We start from the raw sequence: 17,757 nt of genomic DNA on the forward strand, positions 1-17,757 counted from the left end.
AAGAAGACAGACAGTCGCTGACAGTCGTTTTCGATCAGCACTGGGGATGCCCCTAGTGCTGTTTGAGTGCTGGGATTGCCCCCAGTGCGGCGAGAAAACTCATTGCCATAAAAAAGAAAGAAGATATTTCTAAAGAACGGCAGCGCAGATCAGAATAATAAAGGTAACAGAAGTCATGCTAAAGGCTATTCCTATGTGTATTTAGTTTAAAGGATATTCTAATGATAGAATTCCTTTAACCAACCAAAAACTAAAAGGTTTATTAACCCCTTCTTGATTTTGGCCATAAACTCATAAAAACGTGTTTGCCTCTTTTAGATTTTTTTCTAACATGAATTTTGCAATAAAAAGTAAAATAATATGAATTACAATTGAAAATGGGAGGAGAGAGTGGGGTATATAAAGGAACATTGGGGGTGAGCAACATCAGGGAGGCTGAGGGGGGGGGGCAAATGATTGAGGAGCCAAGTAAATACTCTAACGCAGCAGAGAAACAACATGTAAAAAAGAAAAATGGGGATGAAGTGGGAAAGATGGGGGGCATCTATTCTCCACTAATCAATGCAGACCACTGAGAAGTGGATAGTAGTTACAAGTGAGAAGTACAAAGTAACATTGGTAGAGGCAAAGATCAGGGTGCGAGGAGAGGGAATTAGGGTGGAAAGAGGGTGAAGGCGGATTGGAAATTGGCGGAGTAGTAAAAAGTGTTCCAGAGGAGCCATGTCCACTGATGTGTCCTATCGTGCTGCTTCAATGCACCAAGCAGGTTTCCATATTGTGGAAGGAGAGCAGCTCTTTCAACCAAGTTATCAAGAAGGGGGGAAAAGGAGTCTTTCATAGCCTGGGTATGACAGTTCGGTCCACAACTAGCATGAATCCGAGTAATCTACAGGTGTGCTTTTGGAATTTCCTGAGAAATATTGAAAGGAGGAGGAGCGCTGGGTCATCTTCCAATGTAATACCTCTCATGATCTGGATGATGCTTCAGTCGGCCCAGAAAGGGTGCAGGAGCGAACATCCCCACCAGATGTGTCCCATCATACCCCATTGTGTGGCATCTCTAGTATTGGTCTTAAGTGGACAGATAGATTTCATGAAGGACAGAGGACGGAGATGTGTCAGGACTATTCTGTTTAGGACCTTCATTAAGTGGGATGCCAATGCTACAGGTCTGTAGCCGTTGAGGTCCGTCGGATGAGGTGTCTTTGGAACTAGTACAACACAAGAAGTTTTTCACAGTTGTTGTACCACTCGCAGCTTCAGGCTCATATTTTGTAATAACACCACACAGCTGGTTTCCACACATTTTAAGTACTCTTGCACTTATCCCATCAGGTCCTCCAGCCTTTACTGCTTTAATCCTTCTGATTTCCCTTCACACTTGAGACTCTGTGAAGATCAGATTGTAGTCAGATAGTAGTTGAGTGTTAGATAAACTGGTTTGATTTGATGCCCACACTATTAGATCAGATGGGTTGCTCAGCACCTTAATATGTGCACTGCAACAGCACTCAGCAAAGTCAGAGAAGGAATTGGCAAAGAGGAGATGCAGATAGGAAATGACAAGAGGGGTGTCCAACCAGGTGTCAAAGTTGAGGGTGGACCAGAGGAGCGCATTAGTCGGGAAGCCATAGAGAAGGATGCTACAATTGTTTAGATGGGAGGTAATGAGGACGTGGACTAGAGTCCTTTCCTCCTAGTCTCACGTCTGAGATGCAGGTAGTGTGAAAGCAAGCTAAAAGTACATTTTCTCAACAACAAGATTGCATTTGGACTCAAACAAGTTATGTTCACTATACCACTAAACACCCCTACAGCAATATATAGGTGCTTTACAAGGGATTTTGTCAGCAGTAAATTCCCTTTAGGCTAAGGCCCAACTTGGAGAAACCTAGCAAAAATAAAATGCGGTGGAAACACATGACATTTTTTACATTTTACATTGTGTTCTCCCAGATTTTCCCTCTGCAGACTTTCTGTCCCCATTATACCTATACGGAAAAAAACTAGCATTTATGCAAGTATAACTGACCTGCTGAGATTTTCCAAAACGCAAGTGTTTTTGAAAACACAGCTTTTCCACTGCAGATTTTTTTTCTGCAATTTGTGAATGTGATTAGCCAGAATCCCATTCACTTTGCAGGTAGTGTAAAATGCAGCGTTTTTTGCCACAGCACTTCCACCGTGCCAGAAATACTGCGTTTTTGCCTTAAAGGCCCAATTTTGTCTGAAAGAACCCCACTTAAGAAAATGCAAAGCTGTATATTTGATATATACCGTGTTTCTCCAAAAATAAGCCCTTGCTAAAGTTCATAAAAAAAAGAAAGTATCCAGACAGCTATATATGTAAAAAAGTAAATAGAATACAGCAGAACAGATACAGTACACTCTTTATCAAGGAAAACAGACACCTGAAAAAGAATTGCACCCTCAAGAGAAATGTACATGACTTTAGAAGAGCTATTTGCACAAGATGGCACTAGTGAGAGAGTTTTCCACAACAATAAAGGTTGACTACCGATAGTGCTGGGTTCTCACACACAGATCGGGTAGTCCTACTGGCATGACTACATTGTGGCTGCCTCCGGTCACAAGGGGCAGCCAACTGCTACACTTGGCTGCAGTGGAACACTGATGCAATAGCAAGGAACCTGACACAGGAGTGATACAGATCTGCGTGTGAGAGCCCTTCCACTATTAGCATATGACAACTCTAAATTGTTTTGGGTGTAGGGAGGTCTGGCGAATGAATTGTTGCTCATGGGAAAAAAATAAGACATCCCCTGAAAATACGGCCTAACACGTATTTTGGGGCAAAAAAATAATATAAGACCCTGTCTTATTTTTGGAGAAACATGGGATATGTTATGTTTCATGAAAGCAAATCTATAGTCTTCCATTTTGTTCATATTACAAATTGTTGGTATTTTTTTTTTCTGTGACAGAAAATGTAATTCGTGAAAACCAGTGGGGTGGAGTGGACATCCGAAGAGGTGGCGATCCAGTTCTCAGAAGTAACTTGATATGTTGTGGCTATTCCGATGGCGTGGTTGTGGGAGAACGTGGGAAAGGTCTTATTGAAGGAAACACCATTTATGGTAAAGATATTTCACGTGTTCTCGGTGATGTAGGGCCTGCAAAATTTGATACATAATGTCAAGATTTCAACTTGTTAAAAAAAATTTTTTTAATTTCCAGCAGTTAGAGTTTTGCAGAGATGTTATTCTACCTGTCTTTCGCGATATTTACGGAAAATGTCAAACTTTTGTATGTCTTCACAAAGTTGAAATTGGCATGTTGGGATTTTTACAAGACCTCTCAATGGAGTTCTGATCCAGCTGTTTACTACGTCATATTCCTGTTTTTTCTTTTTAGTAAATAGATATTTTTTTATAGAGTTGTGGGAGCAATGACCCAGTGTCTTAGGAATCTGATATTATAGGTGAATTAGCACATTTAAAGGCAACAGGTGCAGATGGCATCCACCCCATAGTCTTTAAAGAACTCTGTTTGCTCCTCCTTTAACTGATTTGTGTAACCAGTCCCTCTTAGCAGGTCATGTTCCTGAAGATGGGAGAATAACCAATGTTGTACCCATCCATAATGGTAGAAGAGACAAAACAGTAAACTACATGCCAGTGACACTAGTTTCACATTAGCATTCGTCTCTGCATTATTTGGGTCCACATAGAGTCCGTCCGCTGAAAAGTGGTTTCCTATGGACTCCTGTAGCAGGGTTTGTTGGGTTTCCGCTAGTTTTATACTGAAACCGAAAGAGCGGAAAGTCCTCCGTGCAGGTTTTAATGGATAAATAACCAGCTATAATTTCCCACAAAATCATATGTCTGTTTGCTCAGCCACTCCTGTTATATAACGGTCTGCCTACTGACTGAACAGCATTATCAATGTGATAGGTTTCCTTTAATCCCTGGATAGTTCAATAAATTAACAGTTGGCTAATGACTAAATATCAGAACAATTTTGCTAGTAGTGTGCATTCTGAGGACAGACAATTCACAAAAAAGTATGTTGGGGTGTGTACTGGGTCCTGTTAATATTTTTTTAGGTAACATAGGCAGCGCCGTACCTCCCATGAGGCGACCTGAAGCGACCGCTTCAGGCGGCGCTATGCCAGGCCCCCGGGGGGGCGGCATTTTTGCTGACCTAAGCCAGTCCAGGACAAGCTGTCCTGGACTGGCTTAGCGTCACCGTCTCGGCAGCCCGGCACGGGAAGCAAGCGGTGGATTGGGGAAGCCCTGTGGACGCAGGGCTGCTCCACCGGCCTCCCCTCATGCTCAGGCAGAGAGCAGGTCCTCTCCCTGCCTGCTCTCTGCCTGCTAACACCGCCCCGTCCGCTCCGCCTTCGCTCCACCCCGCCCCCTCCGCCCCGTCCCCCCTTCGAGGGGGGGGGGGGGCGTCTTTCTGTCGTCCGCCTCAGGCGGCATAAAAGCTAGGTTCACCCCTGAACATAGGAGAAGGTTAGGTAAGGTTTGCTGATGACACAAAAGTGTGTTAGGTGCCATTCACACAGCAGAAAAGGAGGAGGAATTCCTCTTCATCTTCTGCTGCCATTTTCCAGCCGCTGGCTACCCACATCGGATGCAGATGCCCTGCATTAGCAGCTTTCCAAACCTATTTGGGCCCAGTAGGAAGTAGAGGACAAATTCTGGATTAGGAGATTAGGCAATGTCTTACATCCAAACAGTGGTACTCCTGCTCTTTAGCAATACTCAGGTTAGCACAGATAGTGGGGAGAACAATCTCATGAGATTTATGAAATTTTGAGGCTGCTTTTGGCAAAAAAGCTGGATCAGGTTTAATTCCAGGACATCAAATGCAAGTGGCTGGACTCTTGGTGGATAATGGAGCCCTGACATAGAAGGTCCTGGCTGACTGGGAGATTCCATGGGTACGAAACAGACTGGACCTTTAGCCAGGTAAACCAGGCTCCCCTCAGCCAAAAGAGGGCAATTAGGAATACCATTGCTCAGTCCTCACTGATCTTCCTCATAACTGCTGGAATGAAAAAAAAGGGGGAAAAGCCTAAGATAAATTGTTTCGCAAGTGGGATTTCAGTACGTTCATCCCAAAGGGGGATTCCTCTGGGTTTAGGGAAAAAAAAAATCTCTACTTTCTTGTTTGATCGACTGGCAAAGAGAACTATTTCTGGGATCCCCAAGCTCTTCTGAGCTCTAACAAGATGGAAGGGTTTGATTTGGGCTGTGAAGGCTCAAAAAATCCGCTCTGAAATTTTCCAACCACCTGATATACTGGTACTGATACTGCTATTGTTGCCCTCCCCCCAAAAAAAAACTCTGGAAAAATTGGAATATGGTAATAAGCATCTTTCAGGTCTATCACTGCCATCCAGCAGTTGGGGATTAACAATCTCACTGTTGACTGAACTGTCTCCATCCGGAATTTCTTGTAAAACAGATGCTGATTTAAAGTCCAGAGATTTATTATGGTTCTGTAGGAGCCATTGTGTTTCCTTACCAAAAACAAATGGGAATAAAGCTCCTGCTTATCCTATTCCTGGGGAATTGGAATAAGCACCACTTTCAAGATCAGGCTCTTCAATTCCAATTCCAGAGCTGATTTAGAGGTTAGGGAAGTCAGAGTTCCAGGATCCAAGGGCTTGATGAAATTTTCTTCCAGGTAAGAAGGACATTCCTCATTTCCTTCCATCCCCATTCGAGCCTGGCATCATTGCTTATTGGGGCTTGGTTCTTTATTACAGGCTGAGTTGCTAAATAAGATTCCCCTTTGTTTCTTATTGGCTTTTGCCCAGCTGTTATCTCTGGATTTGGCAAATCTCTGCTTACTGTATCTTCCAAAGGGATGAAAGGACCTCCATGTATGACCAGAGGAAGGCACAAGAACACCTCTTTTTATCCACTGCCTTAGCTAGGAACTAATGCTGATCCAAAGATATATTCACTGTCACAGAGCAAGTTGCTGAACCGGATCTTAGATACTACATCACCTGTCCATTCAGCCATATAGCCCTTCTGGCAGAGTTGGTCAGGTCAAGGGAGCGAGTTGATAATCTGAAGCATCTACCAAAAAAATCCACTGCTTTTCTAATAAACGGCAGGGATGACAGAATCTTCTCTCTCAAGCCTTATCTCTTAATTGATTTTCAGCTCTCCTAGCCCGATCATAAGGGATCTTGCAGTACAGGTAACTGCTATATTGGGTTTGAGGGAAGCTCCTATTGACTCCCAGGAATGTCTTAAAGGGGTATTCCCACTTCGCATACTCACCAGTCTTCACTGCTGTAAAATCTTTTTTTCTTCCTGGTTTCTTGCATCATTTGGTGGGCGGGGTTTCACATGCAACCTGCCGTTTAGCTCTGTCCCCAAATCAGTGTGTAGCTCCACCCACCCATATTGGACTATGAAGTACAGGCAGCAGCAACTCCATTCTGTGTTACATACAGAGACTGCCTGTCTCTGCCATAATGAACACAATTGAATTAGCTAGCCTGATAACTGGGAGAACAGAAGAAATGAAAGCAGCTCCTCTCCTCTATCTGAGAGCAGGAAGCTAGGTCACATGGTGTAGACACGGGAATAGCTAGATACACAGGCTCGCTCCCTGCACTTAGCCCCTCCTCCCTCCCCCCTGAGAGCAGCAGATACATCACTTGACTTTTGAGCAGATAAGTCAGGGCTGTGGCCACAATGAATTGAATAAAGTAAGATAGTGGACAAACAAAGCCGTTTTGCTGAAGCAGTGTAATTAGGAAAAGTCTTAAATCCACATTTACAAGCAGTATAGATAGGATCCTTGTGATGGGACAACCCCTTTAAGAAGCTTTCTTATTTAAAGGATCACTCAGGGTACCCATGTCCTTGAAAAGGTAGTGCTGATTTCCTGGCGGCTCTAGCTATAGCAGCGTAAATTTTTGGTACATTATTCCAGGAAGATCAAGTACCCTTTTCAAACAGGTACTTATGCTTACGCTGTAGGGATAAAACCCTTCTTGTCCAGCTTTTTTCCATTCTCTCTTAATAAATGATGTAATATTTTGATGGACCAGAACGTGTCTCCTTTGATGAATCTCTAAGCCTTCAAGCATAATGTTCTCATATGACTTTGTGCAAATTGTCAGTGTCCTCTACCGGAAAGTATTACTGTCGTCCTTCTTCAAAGTCTGATATGGAAAAAGAAGAGGCATCAGATACTTCTCCACTTTCACCCTGAAAGGATTCCCCCTCAGAGTCATGACCCCGGATAGAGAAACTGGTCTTCTTTTTCTGCCACTTTAACCATTAAGGGAACTTCCAACTTGCTTTTGTATGATAGATCTGATACCTTGTAAGAATGACGGGGCCCCTTCAACAATCGCTTTATCAATGCATGTAGGGCAGACCTTTTTACCATAGGAAGAAGGAAGTCTGGCTCTACACATGGTACATTCTTTATTCTAAGATTTCATCAAGGCTTTCCTTGGTCTATCCTACAAAGACAGAGGGATGTTAATTAATCAAAAATAAATAAAAAAGGGTTGGAACGCAGTCACTTACATCTCCTAGAATACCCAGGAAGGTGAATGTGGACCTTCATTTTACCCTCCTGGGGTCTTCCTCTTGCCAGTGGCTGTACCTACTGCTGGAGCTAGTACTTGTCTTCCATACTGTAGAGAAGTCTTCTTAATGCAGGCCAAGAGTCTGATCAGTAGCGGCTCAACCATCCCTCAACCTTCATTACATAGGCATTCTGCTGTTTAAGCCACGGCCTTTCACCCTAAGCCATGTCCCTTCTACCAGAAGCCACACCCACTACTTCCGGTTAACCGGCATCTGCCGCCTGTGGAAGCATAGAGTCAACCACTACCAGGACCAACTCTTCTTATGCCCTTAGGTAAGCCTGCCCCAAAGCAGGCATGTAGGTCTCCATCAAGGGACAGAAAACAACTGAGGGGTAGTAGAGGCTCCACCTTTTTGTACCATAGGTTTCCTGTACCTGAGGACAGATCATCTCTCTGAGTTCTGTTGTGGATAATGGGGAAAACAGGAGCAGAGGCATACATAAAATATATGTATTCTGATTTAACCATAGTTGTAAATATAGACTGTTTAGTAGATGTATAATGGGAATATTCTACAACAATTACTATACGCACCTATTATTTTAATTAAGGATTAATTAGTTAAGGCTAATTGGTACAGATCACTTGAACAATATCTAGGTAAAGGTTATGTGCATAGAGTAGTTTAAGGGCGAAATACAACGATCTCCCATGGGACCAATACTATTTAATGGGATTATAAATCGCATTACTATTGAAGTGAAGTACTTAGCCTATGTTTGTAGCTGACACAAAACAGTGTTCTGAGGTGGACTCGGCAGGACGCATTCCCTTAGAACTGACTTGAGCAAGTTAGGAGATTTGGCAGAAAACTGCCAAAAAGAATATGTTTTGACAAAATTTTGTATGTGTAGGAATAATAAAAAAAAAAAAGTATTGTGCTGTAAGAAGTGCAGGAGATCGGCCAGAAACATTGAGGCAGTGGTACGAATTTGCTGGTTCTTTATTATAGGGGAATGCTGCTAACTGAATAATTCAGAGAACAACAATGTAGATCCAGAAGGCAACTAACAGTCTCTCTGTGCACACAAAATATATACTCTACTAATATTATAAATGTGAAAGTTTGGATGTTTGTGTGTTTGTTACTCGATCACGCAAAACCGGTTGAATGGATTTGGATGAATTTTGGCACATAGATTGTAACCTCGATTAACACATAGGTAAATGACATGGCTTCACTACTGTTATGAATATATGTTCATCTACTGTATTAAACTGCTCTTATCAACAGCACTATCTCAGCTAATTGCAGCTTGCTGATAAAGTCAGGGCTGTTATCTCTCTATGTACTGTAAACACACAGCTAACCCTCAGTCCATTGTGTACATGTATTTGCATATTATCTGATCTGCTCCAGGCAGGGTGCTTACAAACCCCTTTAATCCAAATTGGCAGTTTGCCAATTTTAAACATGGCAGGAAAAATTAAAATCTAATTTGTTGCAAAATTCTAAAACAATGAGAGCTATGAAGCTAGCCAGAAGTTACAGACTTCTCCTCAAGCGAAACTCAGGGGGATCATCAACGCCAACAACACACTCATTATATGGCGTCCCAGTGAGCTGCTGAGATGCTGGAACAATCACAGGCATGGTGCAAGAAACAAGTTCAGCGGCAGGCCAGCTTGACAGCTGCCAAAATGCTGATGCAGGCGGATCATCAATGCCAACAATAAGCTCATTATATGGTTTCCCAGTGAGCTGCTGAGATGCCGGAACAATCACAGGCACTGTGCAAGGAACAAGTTCAGCAGCAGGACAACTTCACAGCTGCCAAAATGCCAGAGCAGGCAAACCATCGCCGGCAGCAATTTGCTGACTATAGGCAGATCACCGATGCTAACAACACGCAGATGAAGTCGCGGGCAAAGGCTAGTAGATAATAAAACTGGCAACTGACCACGCAGGCATTCACTAGAGCTTTGCTAGTAGGGTCTGTACCTCACTAACTAATAACACTCTACACCAGATGCCCTTGCCACCAGTTGACCTTGAAGCACTCTCAATCTCGCTTTCTGTTGCTCAGATTTGCAGCTAACACCACTTCGGTGTCACCATCTCCCCCACTGCTCTACTACTAGACAGCGACTAGGCTGCTCTATCACAAGTAGCAGACGCCAACACGGTCTCTGCCTCTGCTCTTCCTACATGCGATACACTTCACTACCCCATTCTTGACTCAGGACTTAATATGAGGTCCTGCTGCATGACCAAATTGCTATAGCACATTATTACACATAACTATGGACAAATATATATGTATGTATAACTATAAACAACTACACATGAACATTATGTGCAAAGTAATCGCATTACAGCATCTTGGAACCTGAAAAGCACATAACGCGCATTATAGGTAATAGGAATATGCAGTAAAACGCACATTATGAGAAGGCACTCCTACTGCAGCATTGCAATAGTATTGCCTGTGCCATGTATCTAGGTGTTGCCACTACAGCAGATAACAGCTGCTTATTTAAAAGCTTGGTTTAATTGGAACATACCTCTGTGTCCTTTTAATGGACTCACATCCTGTTCCAAGCAAAATGGAGGGAAGCTGCCCATTTCAGAGTATAATAAGTAGAGCCCTGGGGAGGTGAATGAAAATAACAAACTCTTATACTCAGCTTGCCTCACCTATCCTGGGCATCCTCCCTCTGTCCAGTGCACTGACTTCATTACACCAGCAGACCTCACATGAACACTGAGGCCCAATCCCCAACCCCAAACAGTGACCCCTGGGACACCTGACCTGAGTGACAGGCTGGAAAAGCACACTGGGGACCATTGGAAGCCCAGGAGAGGTAAGTATAAGTATTTGTTATTTTTTATCACCTTCCCTGGGCAGGCTAATAAGAAAGGGGCCTGGCGGCGTGTACATACCGGTGGTGCATTTTACAAGTACTACCTGTGACTGATTCCCTGTGGAAAATGACCTCATTGTTGTAATGTGTGTAAAGAAACACGTATAGTCATATATATTTACCTCCTCATTTTTAATCATTTTGGGGGGGGGAATCCAGAGTATTGTCAGTGATAAAGCAAGTCATTTGAAAGTATCAGTTCAGCACCACGTTCATCCTATTATACCATGACACAGTATGGCATAGAGGATAAGTTTTTCTCATGAAATGTCTCACTGAATTTTGATTTTTACATTTAGGATCTGTTATATGTCCCATCTGTGTAGTTGATCTCCTTACTTGTCAATGTATAAGAAGCATGTTTATCTGTTTATATCTAACTCTTTCCAGGTAATAAAGGCTGTGGAGTGTGGATCATGTCATCCAGCCTTCCGCACATCACTAGCAACCAGATTGGTCACAATAGCATTTATGGAGTAGCTGTTTTTTGTCGGAAAGATGATGCCAATGACTATCTCGCCAACCAGGCGGGAAATGAAAATTTTAATGATGAAGGAGAAGCAGCCACTTGGGAAAATGATTTAGATAGTGAGGATGATCGCTTCTCATCTCGAAGGCCAATAAATGTAGCACTTATCGAGTCCAACAGTATTAACCACAATGGAGGTAAATGTATATATTTTCCTGCTGCGCAGTAATTTGTTACATGAAATGGTGAGCAAAAGGCAATTTCTATAGGCATGTCTCCTTATCTTACATATCATGCCAAGAAACTTGCTGATCTTACGGACCACAAATGTTTACAATGCCCATTAGACATGCACAGGAGAGCGGGAATTTCATTTAAAGCATAACTAAACTTTCAGACAACTTTTGATTTTCTGCCAGTATTTGTGTCAATCATAAATTTTGTATTATTATTATGTTTTATTAAATTTTAGCTGAATATATTACCAGTTACTGGTTTATTACCCCGTCCCTTCCTCCCCGATGGCTGTGTACACAGTGCTCAATGAGTTCTATATACACATCTATGAGAGCTGCCATAATGCGGCTCCCCTCTGATTCGGGCGTCACGTGATCTGTTTGGGATCAGAGATATTTACAGCTGCTGGGTCCTAGAGGACCCAGATCTGCTCAGCGGTCATGCGCATGAAGCTTCATTCCCTTGGGCTAAGGTGTCAACTCCAGTTACAGGGGAAATCAGCCTCCCCCACCAAAATAAATAGTGTTCAGAAGCCCCAAAAGTCTATTATGATCTTATAGGGACACAATGTAAAATAAATAAATAGAAAAGTAAAAAAATTTAAGTAAAAATATAAATAAGGGTCCATTCACACATTTGGTGCTGAATTTGGCGTGGTATTTTTATGTGCTTAAAAAAAAATGCCTGGCGGTTTTTGGCGATTCGGTTTTTCCACATGAATTTGGCAAATTCTGCACTTAAGTCCCTGCGAATTTTCCACCTCCCATTGACTGCGTTGGTTTTTACAGGCAGAATCCGCCTGAAAGAAGCTTTTATTCTGTTAGCGGAAAAATTCCATGAGTGAAAAAAAAAAAAGCTAGCAGAACCCATTGAAGTCAAGGAGAGTGTTTTTGTTTTTTTTTTAGTGCTGATTCTGACGCGGATTCTGCGCCAAATTCCTCCGTGTGAATGTACCCTAAATTATACCCCAATACCATGCCCACATCACAGTTTCTAGTCCCACCCCTGACGACACAATACAAAATAAAAATTACTACAACTATAATTTTTTAAAAATTTTTTTAGTAGCACTTACTGTTATTTAGAAAAAAAGTGAAATGTTCATATTTTCCTGAATATAAAAAAATAAAAATAAATTAAATAAATAAAAGAAACTATGCAAAAACAGCATAGAAATAAAGCCATATGTGTCACTGAAAAAAAAGCAAAAGTTAGTTGAATAACCCAAATGCTAAAAGTGTTGTATCCCTCATAACCACACCTATGAAAAAACTGAAAATGTCTCTGGTCCTGAACCAGAGAAATTGGCCCCGTAATGAAGTGGTTATTAGTCATGGTGGTCAAGGTCAGCTTCAACTAGTCATATGTCATCGCAATAAATTGTCTCTCAATGTCAGACCTCTGTCTGAAACACAGGGAGTATATCATTCACACTGCAAAAGGTGTGACTGCATGACTCGATGACGCTGCCCCCGTAATAGTTAGGGGACATTCACACGATGTAACACGGTGTTGATTTTGACATGTAAACTCGTGTCAGAATCAGTGTTGCAAAACAGAATCTCATTGACTTCAATGGGTTCCATTGAGCGCACGTAACACATTGAAATCAATGGGAGGCTTTTTTAACCCATTGATTTCAATGTGTTACGTGCGCTCAATGGAACCCATTGAAGTCAATGGGATTCTGTTTTGCAGCGCTGATTCTGACACGAGTTTACATGTCAGAATCAACACCTCGTTACATCTTGTGAACGCCCCCTTAAGGTACGTTTGCACCAGGTTTTAAAAGCTTATAATTTTACTATTCTGCAACAGAAATCATAGTAAAGGGTAACATAGAAAAAGTCATTGTAGTGATGCCATACATGATGGGGCAAGTTTAGTCTGGAAATACCACCTGACAAGTTCCCGTTAAGGAGCGTTTACCAGCACTTCTGACATGTCTGTTTTAAGTAAATATTTTTATTCCCCATAAAATAATTATTTGGATCATCATCATTTTTAAATGGATTTTAGAGGCAGAAAACCACCCTATAAACATACTTTTAAGGTTATATGACAGGTATTTAGAATTGTCATTTCATTTGAATGGGTTTTAAAAGCAAACCGCTGGTGTCCACCTGCAGCCTCTCCACAGGGAAACTTTTTTTTTTTTTTTGGCCGGACACAGTCAGACATGCAAGACTTTGTGTCCACTGTGGAATGACACAAGACGGACATGGGCGCAAGTGTGAACACCCGCTATGTCACTGGATGAGAACACTATTATTTACACACCTAGTCCTACTATCAGCTGAGAAATGGATGCAGTCAGTGGAGAACCTGTAATGGTGCCTCTACCTACCTTGTGTTATTTAGAATAGTCTTCTATTTTATGTGGTGGAGAGCGCTCTGAGTCTAGTAGTACCTGCTACCACTGCACCCAAATTATACTACTCTGGATACAGAGGCAATGCTCTGTAATGCTACACATGTGCTGTTCTTCTGCTCCACCCCCCTTTAGGAATATCAATGAACAACAGTCCAAAATAAAATGCTAATACAAAATATACTGTGATTCATTTTTTATGATGAGTTGCCAGTCCTCTGGTCCTGGTCTTTAGTAAATTCTACAGTGTATTGCCATTCAGGGCTACAACAAGTACTAGATTATTAAAGTTATTTTTATTATAGATAGTGATAAAAATATCTCTGCCAATGATAAGAACCAAGCCTGATTTCCACTGTTTTTCCTTTCTGTTGCAGCTGCTGGGCTATACATTAAGAGCAGTGAAGCACTGAATATCATAGCTAATGCTGTACATGCCAACCATGACAGTGGAGTGGCTGTATTTCAAAGTACTCAGTTGGTACGCATTGGAAATAACAGCATCTCCTGCAATAGACTGAGTGGTGTCCATGTGGAAACGGGCTGCCGAGTGGAGTTACGGGGAAATGGTATCTATGACAACAGAAGTCACGGCATTATCTCCAAAGGAGATGGGACTATCGTTGAGAATGATATTATAGGAAACCGTGGATGTGGGCTACAGCTCATACAGACTGCTGACATGAAGGTACAGTGACTAGGATCAGCCACTTCTACTCAAGAACCTTAAATTGCATTCAGGATTTGTTTCTCGCAACCAGAAGGCTGTTTTCATGCAACAATTTTTGTGTTGGTTAATGTATCAGTTTTTAAACAGGAATATTAAAAACTGATTAATTTAACTGATACATAAATGTCAGTAGATGAAACATGCATACATAAATATTTTGCTGTCCTGTCAATTTCTTACTGGATAGGAAGAGTGCAGATGCACTTTTCTCAACCTGCTTTCCTGCCTTATTAAGTTCCTGGATACTGTGCTGCTCCTATGGTTTCATATTGTAAAGTACCCTAAGAATAATTTCACAAACAGTGTTAATTTTTTTTAATTGACAAAAATAAAGTATTAAGTTGAATGAAGAGAAGAAAAATCTAAATCACATTAATGTTTGGTGTTACAACTCTTTGCCTTCAAAAACTGTGTGCAAATGGACCTAGAAGAAATGATGCTGAAGGCACTTGGCAGAGTGGTTGTTCCAGACATCTTGGCGAATTAACCATGGGGCTTCTGTGGATGGAGAATAATTCAATACCTCAAGTAGTCTCAGACAGATTCAATGACGTTGAGATTGTGGCTCTCTGCCATATCATCTCCTGAGCCAAATGCTGGTCACACCTAATATTGATGACGTATAGATTTCTCTTTTGTCTATTGACTTTGCATTATTTTATTGACAAACTTAAATCAACACCACTTTCATGTAACAACTTATTTTCCAAGATGAGGCAAGTGGGAGGGGGGTACTCTGGCAGGGGGTGTGGCTAATACAATGCAAAAAAACAAACAAACAAACTGGGAATGCCTTGGAACTTTGTCACATCGTTGAAGCCAGCAGAGCAGAGTGCTGGCCATCTCCATTCTTCTAAGCTCCATAGAACCAGAAGGACTCTAATTTGATAAGTTTTTCAGTTTTTTCCTTTTTATTTTTACAAGTTTTTTGCTGATTTATCCTCTTGTTGGTCTTGTTTATATATCAGCACTGAACCGTTTTGGTATTAAACTCATCCAGTTTAATAGTAATGTTTTGTTTGCTGTATGAACCCATTACATTTTCAAGTGTGTTCACATCTGACTCCTAGAGGAACTTGTTTATATGTGAGTGAGGTTTCTGCTGAATCTGGTAAGTCCATAATGGTGGCAGCATGTATTTAGGGTGTGATTTATGCTCAATCTACAGCCTGAGTGAAGGGTGAGTGAACTAACCCCCTGACAGCCACACCCATGTCACCATCCTAGGTCCGTAAGTGACAAGGTTGGTAGGGTTTTTTGTTTTTTTTTCAACAAGCAGAGTTGTATTTTAGGAATACAGCAATTTTGCACTGTTTACCACATCAATGTCCCATCGATCACCCCATTCAGGGGCATGTACACGCTGTGTGGCCTTACCCTTAATTAACATTGCTTGTGTCCACATACATTTCCATATAGTATGTAGGGAAGACAAACGGATACCAAATTTAGCAGTACATTATTCAATGTCTATGTCTGCCTTCAAACCAGACATCCAGCACTTCTCATGTTTTCTTACAGCTCTGAATACTAATGCAACAATACCTAAAAGTTCCAACCATATATTAACAGTTTGACTCTATGTTTAGGTGACCAGGAACAGGATTCAGTCTCTTCATGACTATGGAATTGCTCTCCTTGATCAGACCAAAAGCCTTGTACAGGAAAACATCATATTTCAAGGAAAATCAGGACAAAACATATTACAACAGTTGTCGAACAATGAAGACTGTATCGTTCAGCATAACAAACTGCTAACTTACAAGAAAAAGTAGGTTTTCCTGCGCCTGATAATGTATAGTATTAATGTATCCAAATACTGATGCAGTGCTCCTAGCTAACCACTCTGCAGGGAAACAGATAAGATCAGCGGTGTTCCCAGAGGACAGACTCTGATATCCTAGTGATATTCCACTACAGTCTAATATAAAGGAATACCCCTTAATTTCCCATCATGTATGATACAGGGACAGTTGTAGAGTTCTGTAAATGAATAAATGTGATTGTGTTTCAGTAACTAAGTACTTTATTCTTGCAGGCCAGATGTTACATGGAAGTTAGAAAATCCTCCTGCGAGGCCATACATTGAAGGATGTACAAGAGGGGTTTCCAGCACTCAGAGTAGTCAGAGGGTTGCTACTGTCACAACCAGGATTGCAGCAAGAGTGGAAGGGCGCTGTCACAATAATGGCAGCATCTTCTGTACGATCCTTTGACTACAAGACAATGCTGATGTTTAACTTTATTGATCACTGAACATCCATCGTTCCTGTCGCATCTGTTATTAGAGAGATGGACATTATACTGGACGGAAGCGATGCGGTCTTGCCAAAGTCCATCCTTTTGTCTGCTAGATGCTGTATTCATACTACTTTTCCATGTTAAATTACTGGTTGCTTTAAAAATATATATATATAATCATCTGGATGTCAACAAATATGGTACTTAAGAACTAGTAATAGTCCACAATCAGTTAACGTTAAATACAAGCTATTTATTATGGCCCCATTGTATAATAAATGCAAATCGCACATAACATTGTGTAGGCCGGAGTCCAGCACTCACTATACTTATACTCAATATACTTAGTAATACTAGTGTTTATATGTATCTTCGAGGACAAGCACAGTGGCCAATTTATTTTCAGGATTTATAGTCATTACTATTTGTAGAACATATCAGCTATTACATAAACAGGAAATATTAAAGATCATACATAGCTAGATTTTATTTTTTGTATTGTACAGTTTTGGGTGACCATGAATATCAAGTCTTTTTATAGTCTTATTTCATTGGTAGGTTCTTTTACTTGGAAAATATGAATAGCTGCTTCAGAATAGACATTTCAATGTAGACCATCACTAATGTACTAGGCATGCTGATATGTTCCTGCTATCTTACACGGGTAGTTTAGTGTCCCAAACCAGATAGGCCAGCACACCAACTGAGAAATGCACCAGAAATACTAGAGTTGAGTTATGGACACTGATTTCATTAGACTTAATTCTTACACTAGGTTCAATAGCGTTTGGGTTTCCGTTCTTCAGGTCAAGACAAAAACCCAATCCTCTTAAAAAGCAGTCACCTGTGGAACCGATAAACTGTGATGGGATCTTCCCTGTTTCTGACTCAAAAAATGCAGAGACTCTGCAATTTTCAAGCAGAATGGGGGATCGAATCCCTGATTGTCAAGCAAATGCAGAAGTGAACCAAGCCTTAGCAAACCATTCCCACAGTGAATAGATTCTGCAGGTTTGGGACATTTAACTACCATTGCATAAGGACAGGTTGGTGGCATAGTGTTTAGGCCTCCATTGACATTGCTTTTCTCTAGGGCCTAAGCTTAGTGCCATGCATCAAATGTAATGTCTAGATACCATACAAACTTAGCTTTACATCTAGAAAGTGAAAGGAAATATTCTCTTCACAGATCACAATATTTATCACAAATCAAACTCAAATCAACACAACTCTAAATGGCCTTCATT

At 41.3% G+C, this 17,757-nt stretch overlaps 1 protein-coding gene across 1 annotated transcript in view; it reads left to right on the top strand.

The window, feature by feature from the left end:
* Positions 1-16,947, top strand: part of FBXO10 (F-box protein 10) — a 68,992-nt gene extending 52,045 nt beyond the window's left edge. Inside the window, exons 8-12 of the mRNA XM_075280419.1 lie at positions 2,946-3,098; positions 10,853-11,128; positions 13,917-14,227; positions 15,859-16,040; positions 16,308-16,947. Of these exons, the coding sequence (XP_075136520.1) occupies positions 2,946-3,098; positions 10,853-11,128; positions 13,917-14,227; positions 15,859-16,040; positions 16,308-16,485 (1,100 nt within the window). The 3' untranslated portion in view covers positions 16,486-16,947. The remainder of the gene's footprint in view (positions 1-2,945; positions 3,099-10,852; positions 11,129-13,916; positions 14,228-15,858; positions 16,041-16,307) is intronic.
* Positions 16,948-17,757: the final 810 nt, after the last annotated feature.

This window comes from Leptodactylus fuscus, chromosome 1 (assembly GCF_031893055.1).
Source record: "Leptodactylus fuscus isolate aLepFus1 chromosome 1, aLepFus1.hap2, whole genome shotgun sequence".
Lineage (NCBI taxonomy): Eukaryota > Metazoa > Chordata > Amphibia > Anura > Leptodactylidae > Leptodactylus > Leptodactylus fuscus.